A 17,238-nucleotide genomic window follows, 5' to 3' on the forward strand; every position below is an offset into this window, starting at 1 on the left:
ATTTTTATGTTAATAAATAATTTAACTTTTAAATTATATATTTTTGTTATCATGTACCTCATAACGTTAAAAGAATTAAATTATTTTATTAACATTGAAAATATGTAAATTGATTTATTTACCACTCAATTGCACTCCATATTGCACTAGTTTTCCCAGTGAAAACGATATATATGTATCTCTTTATATATATATATTGTATATATATATATATAGAATGTCTAAAGAAATGAAATCGAGTAGTTGATTGAGATTCGGAATGTTTTTAGCTTGACTTGGAATATTCTAGAAACTACCAAAAAACAAAGCCTGACAAAATCGAGAAAGATATCGTGAAAAAGAAGAGAGAAAAGCGATTTATTGAGCTGCTCTTCCAAAACTTAGTGGGACAGATAAGTGCAAATAAATCAAGAAATCCTCTCGAAATGTCACAGGAAACAAATCTATTGCATTGTTATCATCGCGGCTGTGGAAAGAAATACGATCCGAATGACAATAAAGACGGTAAGTTGTATATGCACATTTTATTAAGTTTTTAGTACTAAATTAATAACATTTATGACAAAAATATGCTCTTATGATTCTTTCACAGACAGTTGCTTTCATCATCCGGGACATCCAGTGTTTCACGACGCATACAAAGGATGGTCTTGTTGTAACAAAAAGTGTACGGACTTCACCGAATTCTTGAATATCAAGGGCTGCACGAAGTCGAAGCATTCCAATGTAAAACCATTGGAGCCAGAAAAACCGCCGGTCGAGAAATGCAAAATTGATGAAGTAATACAGGTTGTTACAGGACCTCTAAGCAATGGAGCATCCCTGAAAAGACCTCCGTTTGACGCGTTTCAACTCGTACTGTCGCCGACGATATCTCCCACTCTACTAGAACGAATTAAAGGATTGACAGCTTTAGAAAATGACAAACCAATTGACAGTGTAATACAGATAGGACAAACTTGTAAAAACAATTCCTGCAAGAGAACTTATACAGGGATTGCTTCTAACGAGGAGGTTTGCAATTATCATTCTGGTGTACCTATTTTTCATGAAGGACTGAAATATTGGTCTTGCTGTAAAAAGAAAACTACAGAATTTTCCTTGTTTCTGGATCAGCCAGGTTGTACACAGGGCAAACATATATGGTTTTCCAAGGTATACTTTTATATCATTTAGATAAGTCCATGATATCAATTATTTAATATTAAATTCATTTAATATAATCATTTAATATCTTTGACAATTGACACATATTATTTATTTTAGAATATGGGAAAGAAGGCTCAATGCAGAATGGATTGGCATCAAACTGGATCATATGTAGTCGTTTCTATATTTGCAAAAAAATATCTGCCCAGTCAATCTATCATAAAATTAAATCCTATCCATCTGACTGTAGATTTATTCTTTGTAGAAGAAGATTCAAGATATTATCTTGATATAGAATTGAAAGGCGTACGTATTAATTTTAATATTTTAATTTTGAATGTGTAATTAAGGAACAGTAAGTTAAGATGTACATTTATTTTACATTATTTTTAGATTGTTAATGTCGAGCAAAGTAGTGTACACATGCTGCCAACTAAAGTAGAAATTAAATTAAAAAAGGCTGAACCTGGTTCCTGGCCGAAGTTGGATGTTCCCAGAGAAGCAAAGCCAAGAAACTCTGAAAATAATGAAAATATTACAAATCTTAATTCGCAAATTGAAGCTGTAGATCTTAGTAATCTTTAAATACTAAGAATTTTTAATAGTTAAAGAATATATAATTAAATTGCTGAAATTGTAATTTACTTTTCATTTATTTAAATGCAAAAGAGAAATGTTTTTAACAAAATATGTGCTGACTGTTTTGGTTACAGCGATCCTTAATGCGACAGAAATACATGGAAATGTATTATAAATTGCTTTTTATTTAAATTGAAAAAGTTCAAATTTGTACATGAAATATTGCATATTTTTTGTGAAGTTTAATTATTTTCTTTAGCCTCGTCTAAATAAAAAAAAGAAATTAATAGTTTTAATAAATTTAAATTAATATTTCATTATATATAGAAGTTCTTTTCCTATAAAACGTATATTAATAAGTTATATTGTACTGATAATAATGCATTTAATCATTTTTATCATAATTATAGCTGTGTAATAATCAAATTTTTCTATTGTAAAATTTCTCAAAAACAGTCACAAAATATTGGGTCATCTAAAAAATATCCGCGGTACTTTGTCACTAGATATTGGGTCATCTAAAAAGTATCCGCGGTACTTTGTCACTAGATATATGACTATCAACACACAAGTCTAGTGACAAAAAACCGCGGATACTTTTTAGATGACCCATATATCACTGTGTTTACTGATGTTTACTAACCTTTTTGATTATGTGATTGTACGTGTATTCGCTGAATGATGTTGGCCACCAAATCAAAATTGCGGGTAAATAATCATTGACGCATTGACGTGAAAATATGACAATAAATTAATGTATATACTATATATATATTCTATGATATATTCCTCTTATTTTAGATATTAGCGCTTCACGGATATATGCAATCAGACGTGATCTTTAGTGCTAAATTAGGATCGTTGAGAAAAGGATTTAAGAAAGAAATAGATTTCACGTTTATAAGAGCACCACATAAAGTTCCACCCCAAAATAAAACTGGTCAAGAAGATACCAATGAAAATGGTGTGAGAGGAATATCAATAAAAAAAAATATATATATATATATATAAAATTTCTTATCCTGTCAAGAAATTGTATCATAACTTAATGAGCACTAACGATATTGCTACATATGAATTATAGGATATGGATGGTGGTTTAATACAGAGGATCATGTGTTTAAAGCTACAGTACCTAGTAACTTGTGTGTAGGATTCAATGACAGTGTAGCTGTGATTGAGAAAGTATTCTCAGAACAAGGTCCTTTCGATGGAATATTGGGTTTCTCACAGGGAGCAGCTTTTGTCAGTATACTATGTGCTATGAAGAAGAAGAAAAGTGAGTTTAAAAATAATATATATTATGTGATACACACATGTATATGCTTACATAAAATAAATATATAATTGCTACCTTCTTGTAGTATTACAAATTGAGTTTGACTTTGTTATTGTGATATCTGGATTTAAGTCACTGTGCGCACCTCACGCAAAGTATTATGATGAAGAAATCGATATGCCTTCCTTGCATATTTATGGAGAGAACGATCAAGTCATTCCAACAGGTATATGATGAATAATTTGATATTATGATGAGTTTGATATCCATTAATTATAATCATAATAATATTGAAAGTAAATCACATCCAATGTTTTATCAATGCTAATGTAATCCTTCTTTGTTATAGTAATGGCAGAGCAAATTAGTTGTTTATTCTCAAATAAGAAAGAGCTGCAGCACGAAGGTGGACATTACGTGCCGAGTAAAAAAGATATTTATAGGGATTTTGTAATGGAAATGCTTAGCAAATATAAGAACTTAGATAGTTAACAATCTTAACAGTCTTATTTTATTACTAAATTTTATTTACCCGGTTTAGCATGCAATTCTATTAGAAAAACATTTTTGTGTACATGAATAATAAATAAATACAGGGTGAATCAGTCGTTGAACACCAGCTTCTTATTCTATGGAAAAATAATTAACTGTACACGTTAATTCAATTAGGTATGAAGTCGATAATTTTCTCATAGAGTAGAAAGTTGATTCAACGACTCTGATTCACTCTGTATATGCTAGAGGATTTTTAAAAATATTAAATAAAGATATGTAATCATGTACAATATATTTTTGTCCACTATCACGTAGCATGACATTACTTGTGTATTGTTACAAGTCTTATCGTAGCATATAGTTAAAATGGTGTTGCCATTAGTTATAAAACTGTATAAGTTAGACAATAATTAATAGGATACAATATTATAGAACTAAAGATTATTAATTAGAGCATTATATTTTACATTTTATGATTGTGTACTGTATCAGATCAGATCCAGTCTGTCTTATATGCCAATACGTCGTAACTACAAATTTGTAATTTAAACGTTACTAATCATACATATTAAATAAAAAAATGTAAAGCTTCTTTTACAAAACATTGCATTTGATTTTCCTTGCGGTGCAAGGAATACGTATACAGAATAAGTGAAAGTGAGCAAAGAGAGAGATAGAGAAAAATAAGATATTTAATTTGAAGATATTTTTAAAAAGTATTTTAAAATAATTAAGCTATACCTGTAACTTAAATGTAAGCTGAGGTATTCATATTTCGCACTTTGACCATAATAAAACACTTATTTTAATAATTTTATAGCTATATAAATTTGGTTTGATGCACAATAGTGAGCAGAATTTTGTTTTACTTTTATTATCACTTTCAGTCTAATAATCAAGTACAAATTAGTACTCATCACATGTCCTTATAAGACTGACGATCGCGTGACTATATAGCATCCTCATTAAATTGAATATTGAAAAATTTTGCAGCTCTGAATACTTGTGTAAAATTGCATATGTCTAATATTCATACGGTGTTTAGTTACCATATTCACACTCTAGTATTCACATACGTAGTACATGAGATTTCCTTTTTATCCTTCTTATTATTCAGAGCTGCCCTGACGATTACTAAATTGCATAGAACACAAAACTTCATCGTCGAGTGATGCAACTGCATCATTTCAAGGAGACTGCTCTTGGCCATTATTTTCCTGAGACTTCATAACGTCAGGGAGATCTGGTGGTAGTGAAAATGGTGTCATTTCGAGAGGTTCAAACTGACCATCTGGCTGACGCAGTGCTAAACCAACTAATGCAGGACATTGTGCTTTTGCAGTTGACGATGTCAGTCCATAATCTTGTAAAGTTTTGTTGTCTGACATTAAAAGATTGTCCTTGTTAAATAATTGTTGATTTGCCGGTGGTACTTTCATTATACCTGTAAAAAAAAAAGAGAATGAGCATTAACTCCAATATAAAAGCAATGGTTTTATTTTTTATAAGACTTGCAACTATTAACGTTCATAAATTAATAATAAGCATAATTTAATCGAAATAGGAGCTTTAGGATGTTTTTGTTAGATATATACTAATTAAAATATTTTTCATAAACTTGATATATAGCTGCTCAGTAATTGTATGTGTGTATGTACGCGCGCGCGTACACACACACACACACACACACACAAAACATATGTGTGTATATATATATATATATTATTCCATTCACTATTAATGCAATTTATTCTATACTACTGATACTTATGCCTAATCCTACATTCATTCAGTAAACCGCAGATTCTATTGAAGTAACAATCATCCAATTGTGAATGGCCGAGCGATATGTCAAAAAAAAAGAGATGCTGTCACTGTACTTGTGACACAAACGCCTTACCTTCAATCATCTTCTTGAGTTCGAGGACCGTAGTATCATCCTTTGCGTCAGTAAATATCGTCAATTTTTTTCGCCTGATCATTAAAAATACGTCCTACAACGGGAAAAGCTTGTGAATAAACTTGCAGGTTAGTTGACCTGAATCATCGACCGGACAAGACATTGGGAATGGATTCTTACCATTGTGAGCCTAATTATGTACACTTAATATTACAATGTAACGATAGGATTGATATATCGTCACTGAGGATCGTTTTATGTCTTAAAAGTTTGTGTTTACCAGCAGACCTTCGGGTCAGGGGTACACCGGACCCACGGCCGCATGCAGTAACCTCAGATCGTAGAATTGGCCAACGCATGCGTGCCCCTGCTGCACGCGCACGCGCTGCTGATTACTTGACAGTAAAGTCTTACATTGTATATAAAGAGATTGATGTTCGAGTTTCTGATTGGCAGTCTGATTTTGATATGCATTCTATCATATCCCGTCCTAAGTGAAGCAGCCATATTATGACCACAGCTGTTTATACAGGTGCAAGGGACTCCGCATAATAAAAGGAACAGGGAATAGAGAACAGTGGAAGGCATCTCCTGGGTGCATTCAGTACTACGACCGCTCAGTGAGCTTTTGTATCTGTTTGGTCTATATTTTTAATTCTAACGGAATATGCCAATCAGATGCAAGAGCTCACTGAGCGCTCAGGTTGTAGTACTGAATGCATCCATTGAAACTCTCTTCTACTCACGCGATAGAAGAGAACGATCGTAACATTAGGTGATTTTTTAATGTAATTCAGGTATAGCAACCAAAGTGTCGGAACGTTCTTGTTGTTGCATATTAGAGTGGTAGAAATGAGACTAACCAATTAATTCGTGTTGAAACAGGTTGAAGACTTTTATCGTCATTCGGCGATACACCGCAAAAAAAGAATAAATCCATGGAACATCTTTTTATATATTTTGTATGTATTCGCACCATGTCATTAAAATTATAAACGAACATTAGGTTTGTTCACGTTGCTTACACTTTTTGTGCTTGACATTTTCTCTTTCTCTCTTTTTAAGATCAAATATATATTTCATTTTAAGTGTAAAAATATTTGGAGATTTTTATGTAACAGACTTATTATTTTTTATAAGTAGTATATGTAAATAAGAGAAGAAACAATCGTTTTCCTTATACTTGAAAAGAAATTGTTTTACTATTCTTCTGTTCGCTACTGTGCAATCATCTAAGTTATATCGTTATCCCAGGCTTTGGTTAATTCATTGTTTTTTTTATTTCGTAGTCTATGTTGTATTCAGTTGTATTTTCATCCTCTCTGTTATCATCTTAGTTAACTTTTGACTTATGCTTTTAGTAGAAGTGAATAGAATATTATTAGATTACACACACTGATTAGGTCTGTTTTTTGTAGCTGAACTCTAGTGTACACTTTTAGAACTTAAAGTGAGATAGATATTTGATATTTGTAGACGCGTTTGATATTTGTTGAAAGCGAGACAGAGATTTCTAGAGCAGTTTAGGTGCAGGAACAGAAAACAGACCAATTGTGTCAGAAGAAATTAACTTTAATTCATTCATAGGTATTGTGCGTATAACATGTATATTGATGTATATAGTCATTTACAATTTTGTGAGTTTCGATGAAATTAATCTATTTTTCCATTGTACATACTTGATATTGGCTTGATACAGAGAGTTAGGAATCTGATGACAGATTTATCTTAATTTTTATCTATAGAGTATAATATAATTCTATAATTAAAATACAGTAATTTAATGTATACTTAAAAAAGCACATATATTTTCTATTTCTTATTTTCTTTCAGTTCAAGAATATGTTATCTCTTCCTCAGCTTCCTTTATACAGTGACAATGATAGTCAACATGTCGAAAGAGTACCTATAGGCAAGGAAAATCATGTTGACTTTGTTCAACAATTTGTGAAGAATGTTCGTAGCTTTAGTTCTCAGTATGGTGGTAATTCTAGCATATCTTATGCTGCTACTAACATAATTGGGCCATTTAGTCAATTTCCGAATTATGGAGATTTTGCACAAACATTTGCCATGGTATGTATATTTCCTCATATTACTTGTTATTGTCTTAAAAGCTGAAAAATAATCATAAACTTTTCTGCATTTCCAAATGGTTACCTTTTAAGCCTAATTTACACTAACATTCTTCTAACTTTAAACAAAGCTTAAAAATTTCTCTTTTTTTAAAGTCAATAAAGAGATGGAAAGGGACAGAATTTTAAGCCTTTCTTAAAATTAAAGTAATGTTAGTGCAATCTCAGCCTTATTCTTTTATTTATAACTCTTCAATTAACCTCCCATAAAACTGGTAATAGATATATGAGCTGTGTTTCAAAATTTATTGTAGGTATTGAAAATCTATAGTGCACATTATTGTAACTGTAGATTTTTAGCATTGGCAGTGAATTTTGGTACAAAGCTATGGAATAAAGATTGAAATAAATGTAGAAGATCTATCAATTACAACAATTATTCATATCTAGAATGATATCATTCCAATAATAATAATCTACTTTAATAAAATTTTATATTATTTGACATTTTTTTCTAACTTTTTCATTGAAAGAGGACTTATGGACCATGGTGGGACAAAGCACCTTCGAGATCAATTGATTATATGCCACAGAACAATACAGATGTTGTGAGTCAAGATTATATTGGTATGTAATATTTGAATTAATAAATAAAAGGTTATTAAAAAAGATATGTTTCTATTGAGAAGAGAGAGTATAATTGTATTTTTTATATTAAAGATATTGAGTATCATGAAGCTGTGTATCCAGTAAGAGTTTCTATATACGAAGTATATAATCCTGGGAGCGTAATTCGAATCTGGGCTGAAGATTTTAAAGGTCGATGGTTTCTACTGTGGAATGGACCGCCTCAGATTGTTCCTCCGAAATCACGGATATTTTCTCCGCCTTTACAATCGTGTGACTTTAAAACCAAACTACTCAGATTAGAATTTAACCACAGTTTATTGGACTATTACACAGACATAGATGCTGTGATGCTTATTGGAACATCAGAATTGATTTTTCCTAAAGATCCAGCTCACAATCAGAGTTTAACTAATCTGTTAATAAGCATTAATTGCGATTTGTTTGCAACTCCTTGTCGTGAGGATATCCATAATTTAACACCAAATTATAAAAATGCACATTTGGATATAATCCATCTTAAGAAGACATTGATTGAACATTGTATTATGTGCAAAAGGTATTAGAATTGTTAATAAGTAAGATTTATTTTTTTTTTTTGATGAATGAAAGTAAGTTTGTATATAATGTTGTTTGTAGCGATGTAGTAGCGAATTTTCACGATAGCAACCTAGTATCTCGGCTAGGATCCCTTTATTATTATGTACCACCTCTTAAAGAGGGATCTAATAGTATGCAACGCTTTTTATCAGAAGAACTTTCAAAGTTTATGAAAGATGTTAAACATTCTTCAGATGAATCCAAGAAGCCATCACGTTATAATTTTTCTGCACTTCCTGTAAAGTATACTAAGAAATCTTTGTCACACATATTAATATTTAGTGTTATTTCTTTTATTAAAATTTCATATTTTATCTTGCAGGATGAAATAATAATGAAAATATTAAGAAACTTGGACTTAAAGTCATTATGCCGCATGAGCAGAGTGAATAAACATTTCAATAATTTAGCACAAGATCATCTGCTTTATACAAGTTTAAACTTAAAACCATATTGGAATGTTATTAATACAAAGGCATTGTATTACTTAGCACCTAGATGTAAATATTTACGACGGTTGGATCTTTCATGGTGTAACAAATTTTCTGTCTCGGAACTTGAAAATTTTCTTGTCACTTGTGGTAGTCTCTTAACGCATTTACGATTAAATTGCTGCTCATGTGTCGACAACAATACCATGCTTAAAATTTCGAGAATATGCAAAAATTTGAAAGGTATATATATATATATATATATATATATATATATATATATAAATGATTATTATAATCGTGAGCAAATTATATAATCAATACATATATATTTTTCTTAGAATTGGGTCTACGTAATTGTGAATTGATAAAAGAAAAGGGATTCTCATATCTCGAAAATCTGGAGTTCCTGGAGCATTTGGATCTTTACAGGACACATATAAATACTCAAACTCTTTGCAAGATACTGCGAAGAAATATACGAATGCGTCACTTACGTATAGGATGCACCGACAGAAGTCTGAATGTAGATGAAGTTGCAATGGAATTGAGAAATTCCTGTCCAGATTTGGAAAGTATAGATTTGTGGAAAACGCACACTCTTACATCGCAAGGTATTGATGCTCTTGCTGATTGCAAAAATCTACGAGAAGTGGATTTTGGTTGGTGGTACGTGTTGTGTCACACTTTCTTTAAAAATACGTGTTTTGTCGCACTTTTTGCAGAATACGTATTCCTCATTCGTTTATGACGAATATGGGATGACGAATCAAATCTAAGATTAACTTGCTAATTAATAAGTCTATTGCTCTCATACGAATCTATGCGTCTCATCCCAGTTTTTTTTTAAATAAACATACAAATTATTCATAAAAATTTGTATCGCTTATATCTTGAAATAGCTGTGTTGTCTTTCTGTTTACGATTAAACAATATTATTTTTATTTACAGTGGCAGTACAACTGGTCATGGTGATAGTTTCCGTAGATTATTTTCCTCCTGTCAACACCTGGAAAAAGTTTTCCTGATCTGTGTTAGAGGCCTTACTGAACGTGATCTAAGAGCACTGACATTGTGTAAAAATTTAAAACAGTTAGATTTGTTAGGTACATTATCCGTGACAACTGAGATTTGTCATGCAATTTTCATGAATTGTACTAAATTAGAGATGATTGATATTAGCTTTTGTAACAATATTGCCGAGTGCTCGATTCAGCAGTGGCAGCAAATATACACACATATAGCCATTAAAAGTGTATACAGCGAATGATGATTAGAGCTAATGTAAATTTTAAGATTTAATATAAACCTTTCTCTCGAGAAAATCACATTTTCAAAAAGTGAGTTAAGTGTATGTATTCTTGAAAGAACGAGATAAACGTGTTTTAATTGTACATTTTATATATATTTAAACTTATTTTTTTTTTAATAAAAAAATTGTGTTAATTAGAAAGTAAAAATTTATGTACGATTTAAATCTCATTTTTTAAATATTTATTAAAATGTAATGAAATCGCATTTTATATTAGAATATCAGGAAATACATCGATTGCTTAATCAGATAAATTTCACTTATCTAAATGGAATAAAATCGAATCAGTTCTGTGATTCGAGATTCCAGTTTCAGTGATGTGTACTTATGCCTACTGCTAAAAAAGAACTAATTGCAATAGATTTTCATATATTTCTATATATTCGCGCTCTGTTATTATTAAAATTTTTTTGTTATTTCAACAAATCTCTTATATTCTTTTAAATATTACGAATTGAAAGTAAAACTTTGTTTTTTTTAGTATGTATTCTAATATTTCTATTGAATATATTTATGTTTCATATTAATATTTAAACATTAAATATTAATATATATTATTAAGTATTTATAGATATTAAGATTCGTTTGCATTATAAAATTTCTCAAAATTTTTGTACTTAAAACGGAATATACGTATACTTAGTCGTGAAGAGAGAGAGAGAGAGAGAGAGAGAGAGAGAGAGAGAAAGCGAAATTATCTATTTATGTAGTTGAAATATTTTTAAGAAATAAGTTTCCTTTGTTTCTTTACAACTAATGTTAATATTTACATGTAATAAATCGGATGGAAATTTAATAAACTTTATTATTGCTAATAAATCATATTATTTAGTTTAACATCTTCATCAATGATTGCGTTCAGCAAAACATTTATTTTGCAACTGTTGGAAGTTTTTTAATCGCTGATTGGATTATTTTTTTAGATTTAGAGGAACGATTCTATCTGCGAATCATAAAATGATTGCGAAACTATTTTTCTGCTGAACGCAGCCTTCTCTTTACCCTTGTTTTTCTCACCGAATCGCACAATCAACATCCTAGCGTTTACATTATTTGCTAATTAGATTTTTCTATTCAAATTAAAAGTTATTAAATCTATAAAACCAATCAATAAGAGTGAAGCAATTTTGCTAATTTCTTTTATAGATTGTTTATACATAATCAACAATATAGTTGTTTAATACTCAGCTCAATGATATTGATACAGAATGAGCTTACTATTCTTAAGGCTATTCTATAATGTGCTTTTTGTTTTTTGTTTCTTGCTTTTTGCTATTTTTTACATCTTGTCTTTTTGCTTCTTATCCTGTTTTTTGTTTTATGTCATCCGAGATAAGAAAGTTAAGCCTATTCTACAATGTGTTTTTTGTTTCCTATTTCTTGTTTTTTACCTTTTGCTTTTTTCTCCTTTGCAACCGTTCTATCAACAATTGTATTTTTTGCTACGTATTTTTTGTTTCTTTCGAAGTTCGTTAACTTTTATCTCGGATGATATAAAACAAAACACCGGATAAGAAAGACAAGATGTAAAAAATAACAAAAGACAAGAAATAGGAAACGAAAAGCATATTGTAGAACAGGCTTTAACGAACTTCAAAAGAAACAAGAAATACATAGCAAGAAACGCAATTGTCGATAAAACGGTTGCAAAGGGGAAAAAGCAAGACACAGGAAACAAAAAGCACATTGTAGAATAGGCTTTTTATAGTTCCTGTACAGGGAACATTTGTTGCGTGGCGAAAGTTGGCATGATAGCCAATCAATTTATCACTTTTCTATAAGAGTCACAGAATAATTGGTTATCGCGTTAACTTCCGCCGCATGGCAAGTGTTGCTGTATCCTGTGTGCAGAAGCTTGAATACGTTCAGCAGAGAAAGTAGTTTTGCAACGGTAAAATTCTTCAATAAGATTGATTTATATATTTAAATCTGTAAGAACCAATCGTATTAAAGAATTTTAAAACAATTACAAAGCTGCTTTTTCCATTGTCAGCTGTGTACGGCCATGTTACTTATATATGGGACAACTGCACTTGACTTGAAAATGTTTGAAAGTTGATATTGGAATTATTGGTGGAAGATTTGGAAATTAGAAGGCAGGTGCCATATTAAATAAACGAAGTTACGTTATATTTATATTGGTTGATAATCTTGATTTGATATAGGTAAGTAAAGAAAGTTACCACATGCAGTGTCTAAAGTTATCATTTGTACAGTATTGCCAAGCATTTTGTTGAATTAAAGTTTTCTTTGGAGATTAGGCATCATTCACTCGTTGAGAAAATTTAGACAGTGTAGTGTATCAGCGAAGCATAAAACGACTTAAATTTTTTGGTTCAACCGATCAAGATATTTTAACAGAAGACAAACAAGTATGGAAGGGAAAGAAGTAAGTTGTTATTCTCTCCTCAACTTTGTTGAATGGCCATTATTGGAATGTTAGAAAACATATGAAATTTTGCATAAATGAATCAATACATTCGTAATATTTTCTAAAATAAGTAATTTATACACTTTCGTCGTATTCAGAAATTTCATCCGATGCATCCTGCATTTTATCTGTATCATTTCTCACTGAATGTTAAACAAGGATAAAATGATACATATGGTAAAATTTCCTAGATACCTGGGTAAAATTTCTGAACGTAGCTGTGTATAACAAAGAAAATTTATATGTGTAGCCAAATATATCAAATCTAATTTTTACTATATGTGTAATTTGAATGCAATTAAAAATTGTAATTACAGAAAGTCTATTTCAAATGAATATATTATTTGTTAAAATTACAGATAGAACTTAATGATTTTGTTCTGTAATGCAAAAAAACATTTAAGAAGTGACACATAAAACATATTTAAAAAAATGCATAATGAATTAAAAATTTATATAAGCTATATAAAATTACATAAAAATGGAAATTTCTTGAAATTTAATAAAAATTAGTCAATGTTTAGATGCAAGAAAGCAATTTACTAATATTTATTTTATTGAATTTTTGTACAGAATTTTGACAAAATTTTTTAATGTTCTAGTTTTCTTTTATTGCTTGATTACTCATTAAAGTTTTTTATGTATATTATTTTATATAAAATTTAATGATAGTTATTTTTTATACTTTAAAAAAAGATATTAGATATAGGGCATCTAAAAAATTTTTATATTTTATGAAATTAAATTTTAATTTTGGAACTCTGTTTTTACTTCAATCTATTTTTTATTAAAAAATGCATATAGAGAGGCATATTAAATTTTTGGAACACTCTTATCTTAATCGTTTTTATCATTCATAAATAAATTATTTTCAGGTTCCTGTCAAAGAAGAAGTTGAGGATTCTTTTGAGATTATCCCAGAAAAGAAACAGACAGCATCACCATCATACTTTTCATCATATATTAAAAGCTATTCTGAAACACAGATCAAGTCCACTACATTAGATCACACATGGAAAATTGAGCAATTTATGCATCTTTGTAAGATATATGATACGTTTTTTTCTCCATCATTTTCAGAAAGCGGTCAATACACAATTGAAGTAAATGTTTCACATAGAATTGATCAGTTTTCAAATACAGTAAGATTTTATATTCTTACCAATAAAGCATTTCATGGTTCATGTGTTACTACTATAAAATATCCGCTTCATACAGTTTTATCATCAAAGTCGATTATGGGTCGTATATCGAATAAGACATTGTTAATTGAACTCCCTAGATTAGAATTTAAGACTGGTATTACTAATACATCGCTTTTAGTACATTGCAAGTTCGACATTTTTCGTAATTTGGTAAGTGATACTATACAAATGAAATTACTGCCACCCTCAGCAGTATTTTCAAAAGATGTGAGATATCTTCAAGACTCAACACTTGACGAGATTCAATCTACCAATGAGAAATCAATCACATTCATAATTGGAAAAGAACAGTATGTTATATCAAAAAAATTATTGTATGCCACCAATAGTAATTACTTTAAGAAAATCTGTTTTACACAAGACAAGAAAGAAAAAGATATGACGAATGAATTAAAGAATTATGAATTACAAGCTTTTAAAATGATGTTAATATATATTAAAACAAGTTCAGTAGAATTACGTGATTATGACATGCTTAAAAAATTGTTAATAATAGCCCATAGATATGATGTGGTAGCTTTAAAATTAACATGTGAACATTATTTGCTTCATTATATTACGATACAAAATGCTGTAGAACTTGTGCAGCTTGCGTTTTCAACTAATGCAAAATTTTTAGAAATACATTCAACAGCTTTTATTAAATTTAATATAACAGAAATTATGGATACTAAAGAATTTCAAAATCTACCAAAAGAATATTCAAACAAGATGATAGAATCGTTATAAAAAGTGATAAAAAATTATTTTTCTTTTCCACGAATACTTCATAATTTTTAATTTTTATATGTATAAGAATCTATATCTACAATAAGTATTTTGATATAAATTAAAAATGATTTGTAATTTAAATTTACATATACGATTAAAACTATTATGAATTATATTTAATGTTTAGTTATAGTTTTCTCAGGTTGATCTAAAAAGAAAAAATAAAAATTAAAAGAATATTTATGTTAATTATAAAGATTTTATTTATTTTTTGTTAATATTTTATCTATATAATTAAAAGTTTCCGCTTGTTTTTTAGATCATCCTGAGTATATATTATAGTATCAAAATTTTTACTGTAACTATTTTTTTTAAATAATGTTAACGTGATAGCGAAATTACTTCAATAAATTTAAAACTTGCATTTCAATATTTATCACAAGCATATTTTTTTTTATATTGATTAATTTGGGCATCAGCAAAATTAAAATTGCAATTAATTAAAACGAATTCGAATTTATAATTCAATATTTTGTTATTTAAGATAAAAAAGTAAATTAATTTATATATTTCATTATTCGTGTATTTCTCTTCCCGTTCGTTTATCTCGATTTTTAATTCAGGAGCATATGAGCAAATTATATATGAAGACATCCAGACAGATTTAATACAAAGTATATTATCCGATTGTCTATGATGACAAAAAATTTGTTAATCTAACAATGATCTCAAAATAATTTAAGTGACCAAGATTTTTAAAATAAAAAATCAAACGTTACGTAACAACATAGAAGTTTAATACTACAGTAAGAAGTTAATATAAATTTGCAAATGTTAATTTGTTCTCAATGAAGAATTCTCATAAGAATTGATAGAGCTTACATCTTGAAATTTTTAGCTTCATTGGCTGCATTGTTCACATATGCTTGTGATCAATATTGATATCTATTTTTGACAAAATGTAAGAGTTTACTTATGTAGAAATTACATTTTATACTTGAAAATGTTCTGTTATTTGTACTAGCATGTTTCGTTAAATTGATTGTATTTGGTTATAAAATAAATTGTGCAATGCAAATTTAATTAAGATTTTTTTTAAATTTTATTTCTTTCTTCGTATAAGATTTTAATTATTAATAAATATTTTAACTAAAAGTGTGCAAACAAAAAATCGACTTGTTTTGAAACGTGCAAATAAAAATCTATCTATTAATTTATCGATTAATGCCGTTTTTATAGCAACTACGATTTGAACTTATACTGAAGTCAACCGTTCTCGAAATTTTAATTATTAATATTTTTTAATTAAAAAACTTTGATTAAAGGTATATATATATATATATATAAAATCGATCTGTTCGAAATGTGCAAACGAAAATTTATCGATTGAAACTTTTTGATATTGTTATGTCTAATGTGTTATTAGTTGGGAGGGCTAGTGTGAAGTTGGTCACTTAAAATAATTGTTTTTGAATAATTTTTTACTAGAAGGCCGGTCTTCATAATCCATTGTTATTTTAAGATTGATGCTAATACGGTTCTCTAATTGATTCGTGACATCTTAAGACCATACTTAGACAGTCTTGAATATAAGAATCGATACAGCCCGAAGTGTGGAAACGCGAAAATTTGAAATGTGCAAACGATAAGCACGAGCCATAGAAAGTTAATTTTTTGTAAAGTTGGGGAGCTAACTTCACGCGTTATGAAAATAAGAAGGGTCGTTAGAGAAGCGGTTTCCATGCCTTTCCACCCTTGTGACGACTAATTAAGCATGCCCTGATGTAATAACAACTAGAAGCCATTGAGCCACCCTGTACTGTGGAAAATAAAGCGTTCGATCGTGAAGATCACTAATATACAGCACTTCTCCACGAAACTCGCAATATTTTGCGTCTCTAATACAGAGGAATTCAAATTTTTTTGAGAAAATATTTTAAATTTAATTTTGTTCTGCTGTAAAATTATTAATCCTAACTTAAAAATTATTATTCATATTCAATCAAGAAATTCTGCATTATTAAGAAATACTTTTATTTACTATTTTTTTATTTTTGATATAAATTATCTTAGAAAATATATATATATATATATATATATATATATATATATATATATATATAAATTCTGTAACAGGATCTATTCAATATCAACTTGGAAAATATTAATAATTACACTTAAAATTTCATTTATAAAAGAATCATTTCATCATTTGTCTTACAACAATTTTCGTCTGAAATATTAACAGTCAATAATTTTAATATCTGACAACTACGAGACACCCGATACAATCTAAGTACATCCTGGAAGGCAAACATCGCTCTTCGGTGTAAATCTCTATGGAAACCTTCCGGTGTTATATTAGGAGTGGAAAAGGATCGGTGCGTGATAAAGACCTTTCCAAAATATTATTAACCACCAGCTATGTTGCTGTTGCTGCTTTA

At 29.2% G+C, this 17,238-nt stretch overlaps 5 protein-coding genes across 13 annotated transcripts; 4 read left to right on the forward strand and 1 right to left on the reverse strand.

Annotated features, from left to right (window-relative positions):
• Nucleotides 1-181: 181 nt before the first annotated feature.
• On the forward strand, nt 182-1,789 carry mora (cysteine and histidine rich domain containing protein). The gene is made up of 4 exons (XM_011058065.2): nt 182-504; nt 593-1,155; nt 1,267-1,455; nt 1,543-1,789. Exons 1-4 carry the CDS (start codon nt 426-428, stop codon nt 1,732-1,734), a joined length of 1,023 nt encoding a protein of 340 aa, XP_011056367.1. The 5' UTR covers nt 182-425; the 3' UTR covers nt 1,735-1,789.
• A 364-nt stretch (nt 1,790-2,153) lies between these two features.
• Nucleotides 2,154-3,502, forward strand: LOC105147207 (esterase OVCA2). Its single transcript, XM_011058066.2, has 5 exons — nt 2,154-2,436; nt 2,530-2,692; nt 2,813-3,007; nt 3,093-3,233; nt 3,357-3,502. The coding sequence occupies exons 1-5, from the start codon at nt 2,407-2,409 to the stop codon at nt 3,497-3,499; spliced, it is 672 nt and encodes a 223-aa protein (XP_011056368.1). The 5' UTR covers nt 2,154-2,406; the 3' UTR covers nt 3,500-3,502.
• Nucleotides 3,503-3,777: 275 nt separating this feature from the next.
• On the reverse strand, nt 3,778-5,747 carry EloB (transcription elongation factor elongin B). The gene is made up of 3 exons (XM_011058067.2): nt 5,583-5,747; nt 5,403-5,496; nt 3,778-4,946 (listed from the first exon to the last, which is right to left on the reverse strand). The coding sequence occupies exons 1-3, from the start codon at nt 5,583-5,585 to the stop codon at nt 4,690-4,692; spliced, it is 354 nt and encodes a 117-aa protein (XP_011056369.1). The 5' UTR covers nt 5,586-5,747; the 3' UTR covers nt 3,778-4,689.
• A 112-nt stretch (nt 5,748-5,859) lies between these two features.
• On the forward strand, nt 5,860-11,266 carry Fbxl4 (F box and leucine-rich-repeat gene 4). Of its 9 annotated transcripts, none has more exons than XM_011058075.2 (9): nt 5,860-6,199; nt 6,288-6,364; nt 7,236-7,478; nt 8,011-8,104; nt 8,198-8,663; nt 8,744-8,942; nt 9,027-9,378; nt 9,477-9,804; nt 10,087-11,266. In XM_011058075.2, exons 2-9 carry the CDS (start codon nt 6,341-6,343, stop codon nt 10,403-10,405), a joined length of 2,025 nt encoding a protein of 674 aa, XP_011056377.1. In that variant the 5' UTR covers nt 5,860-6,199; nt 6,288-6,340; the 3' UTR covers nt 10,406-11,266. The 9 variants fall into 9 exon arrangements, with proteins under 9 accessions (XP_011056377.1, XP_087265395.1, XP_087265393.1 ...); XM_087409269.1 differs by having other exon boundaries at nt 7,263-7,478; XM_087409267.1 differs by having other exon boundaries at nt 5,860-6,177.
• Nucleotides 11,267-11,287: 21 nt separating this feature from the next.
• LOC147908548 (TD and POZ domain-containing protein 3-like) lies at nt 11,288-15,877 on the forward strand. The gene is made up of 3 exons (XM_087409274.1): nt 11,288-12,612; nt 12,709-12,836; nt 13,754-15,877. Exons 2-3 carry the CDS (start codon nt 12,822-12,824, stop codon nt 14,810-14,812), a joined length of 1,074 nt encoding a protein of 357 aa, XP_087265400.1. The 5' UTR covers nt 11,288-12,612; nt 12,709-12,821; the 3' UTR covers nt 14,813-15,877.
• The last annotated feature ends 1,361 nt before the right edge of the window (nt 15,878-17,238 follow it).

The sequence above is a fragment of the Acromyrmex echinatior genome, chromosome 9 (assembly GCF_024713525.1).
Source record: "Acromyrmex echinatior isolate Ae372 chromosome 9, ASM2471352v2, whole genome shotgun sequence".
In the NCBI taxonomy this organism is placed as follows: domain Eukaryota; kingdom Metazoa; phylum Arthropoda; class Insecta; order Hymenoptera; family Formicidae; genus Acromyrmex; species Acromyrmex echinatior.

Coding starts and splice junctions, on each gene's coding strand:
- mora (XM_011058065.2), top strand. CDS start 426: ATGTCACAGGAAACAAATCTATTGCATTGTTATCATCGCGGCTGTGGA. Junction 1,156..1,266: donor AACATATATGGTTTTCCAAG/GTATACTTTTAT, acceptor TATTTATTTTAG/AATATGGGAAAGAAGGCTCA. Junction 1,456..1,542: donor TTGATATAGAATTGAAAGGC/GTACGTATTAAT, acceptor CATTATTTTTAG/ATTGTTAATGTCGAGCAAAG.
- LOC105147207 (XM_011058066.2), top strand. CDS start 2,407: ATGATGTTGGCCACCAAATCAAAATTGCGG. Junction 2,437..2,529: donor CCACCAAATCAAAATTGCGG/GTAAATAATCAT, acceptor CTCTTATTTTAG/ATATTAGCGCTTCACGGATA. Junction 3,234..3,356: donor CGATCAAGTCATTCCAACAG/GTATATGATGAA, acceptor TCTTTGTTATAG/TAATGGCAGAGCAAATTAGT.
- EloB (XM_011058067.2), bottom strand. Junction 4,947..5,402: donor ACTCAAGAAGATGATTGAAG/GTAAGGCGTTTG, acceptor TTTTTTTTACAG/GTATAATGAAAGTACCACCG.
- Fbxl4 (XM_087409266.1), top strand. CDS start 6,341: ATGGAACATCTTTTTATATATTTT. Junction 7,479..8,010: donor TTGCACAAACATTTGCCATG/GTATGTATATTT, acceptor TTTCATTGAAAG/AGGACTTATGGACCATGGTG. Junction 9,379..9,476: donor AATATGCAAAAATTTGAAAG/GTATATATATAT, acceptor TATTTTTCTTAG/AATTGGGTCTACGTAATTGT.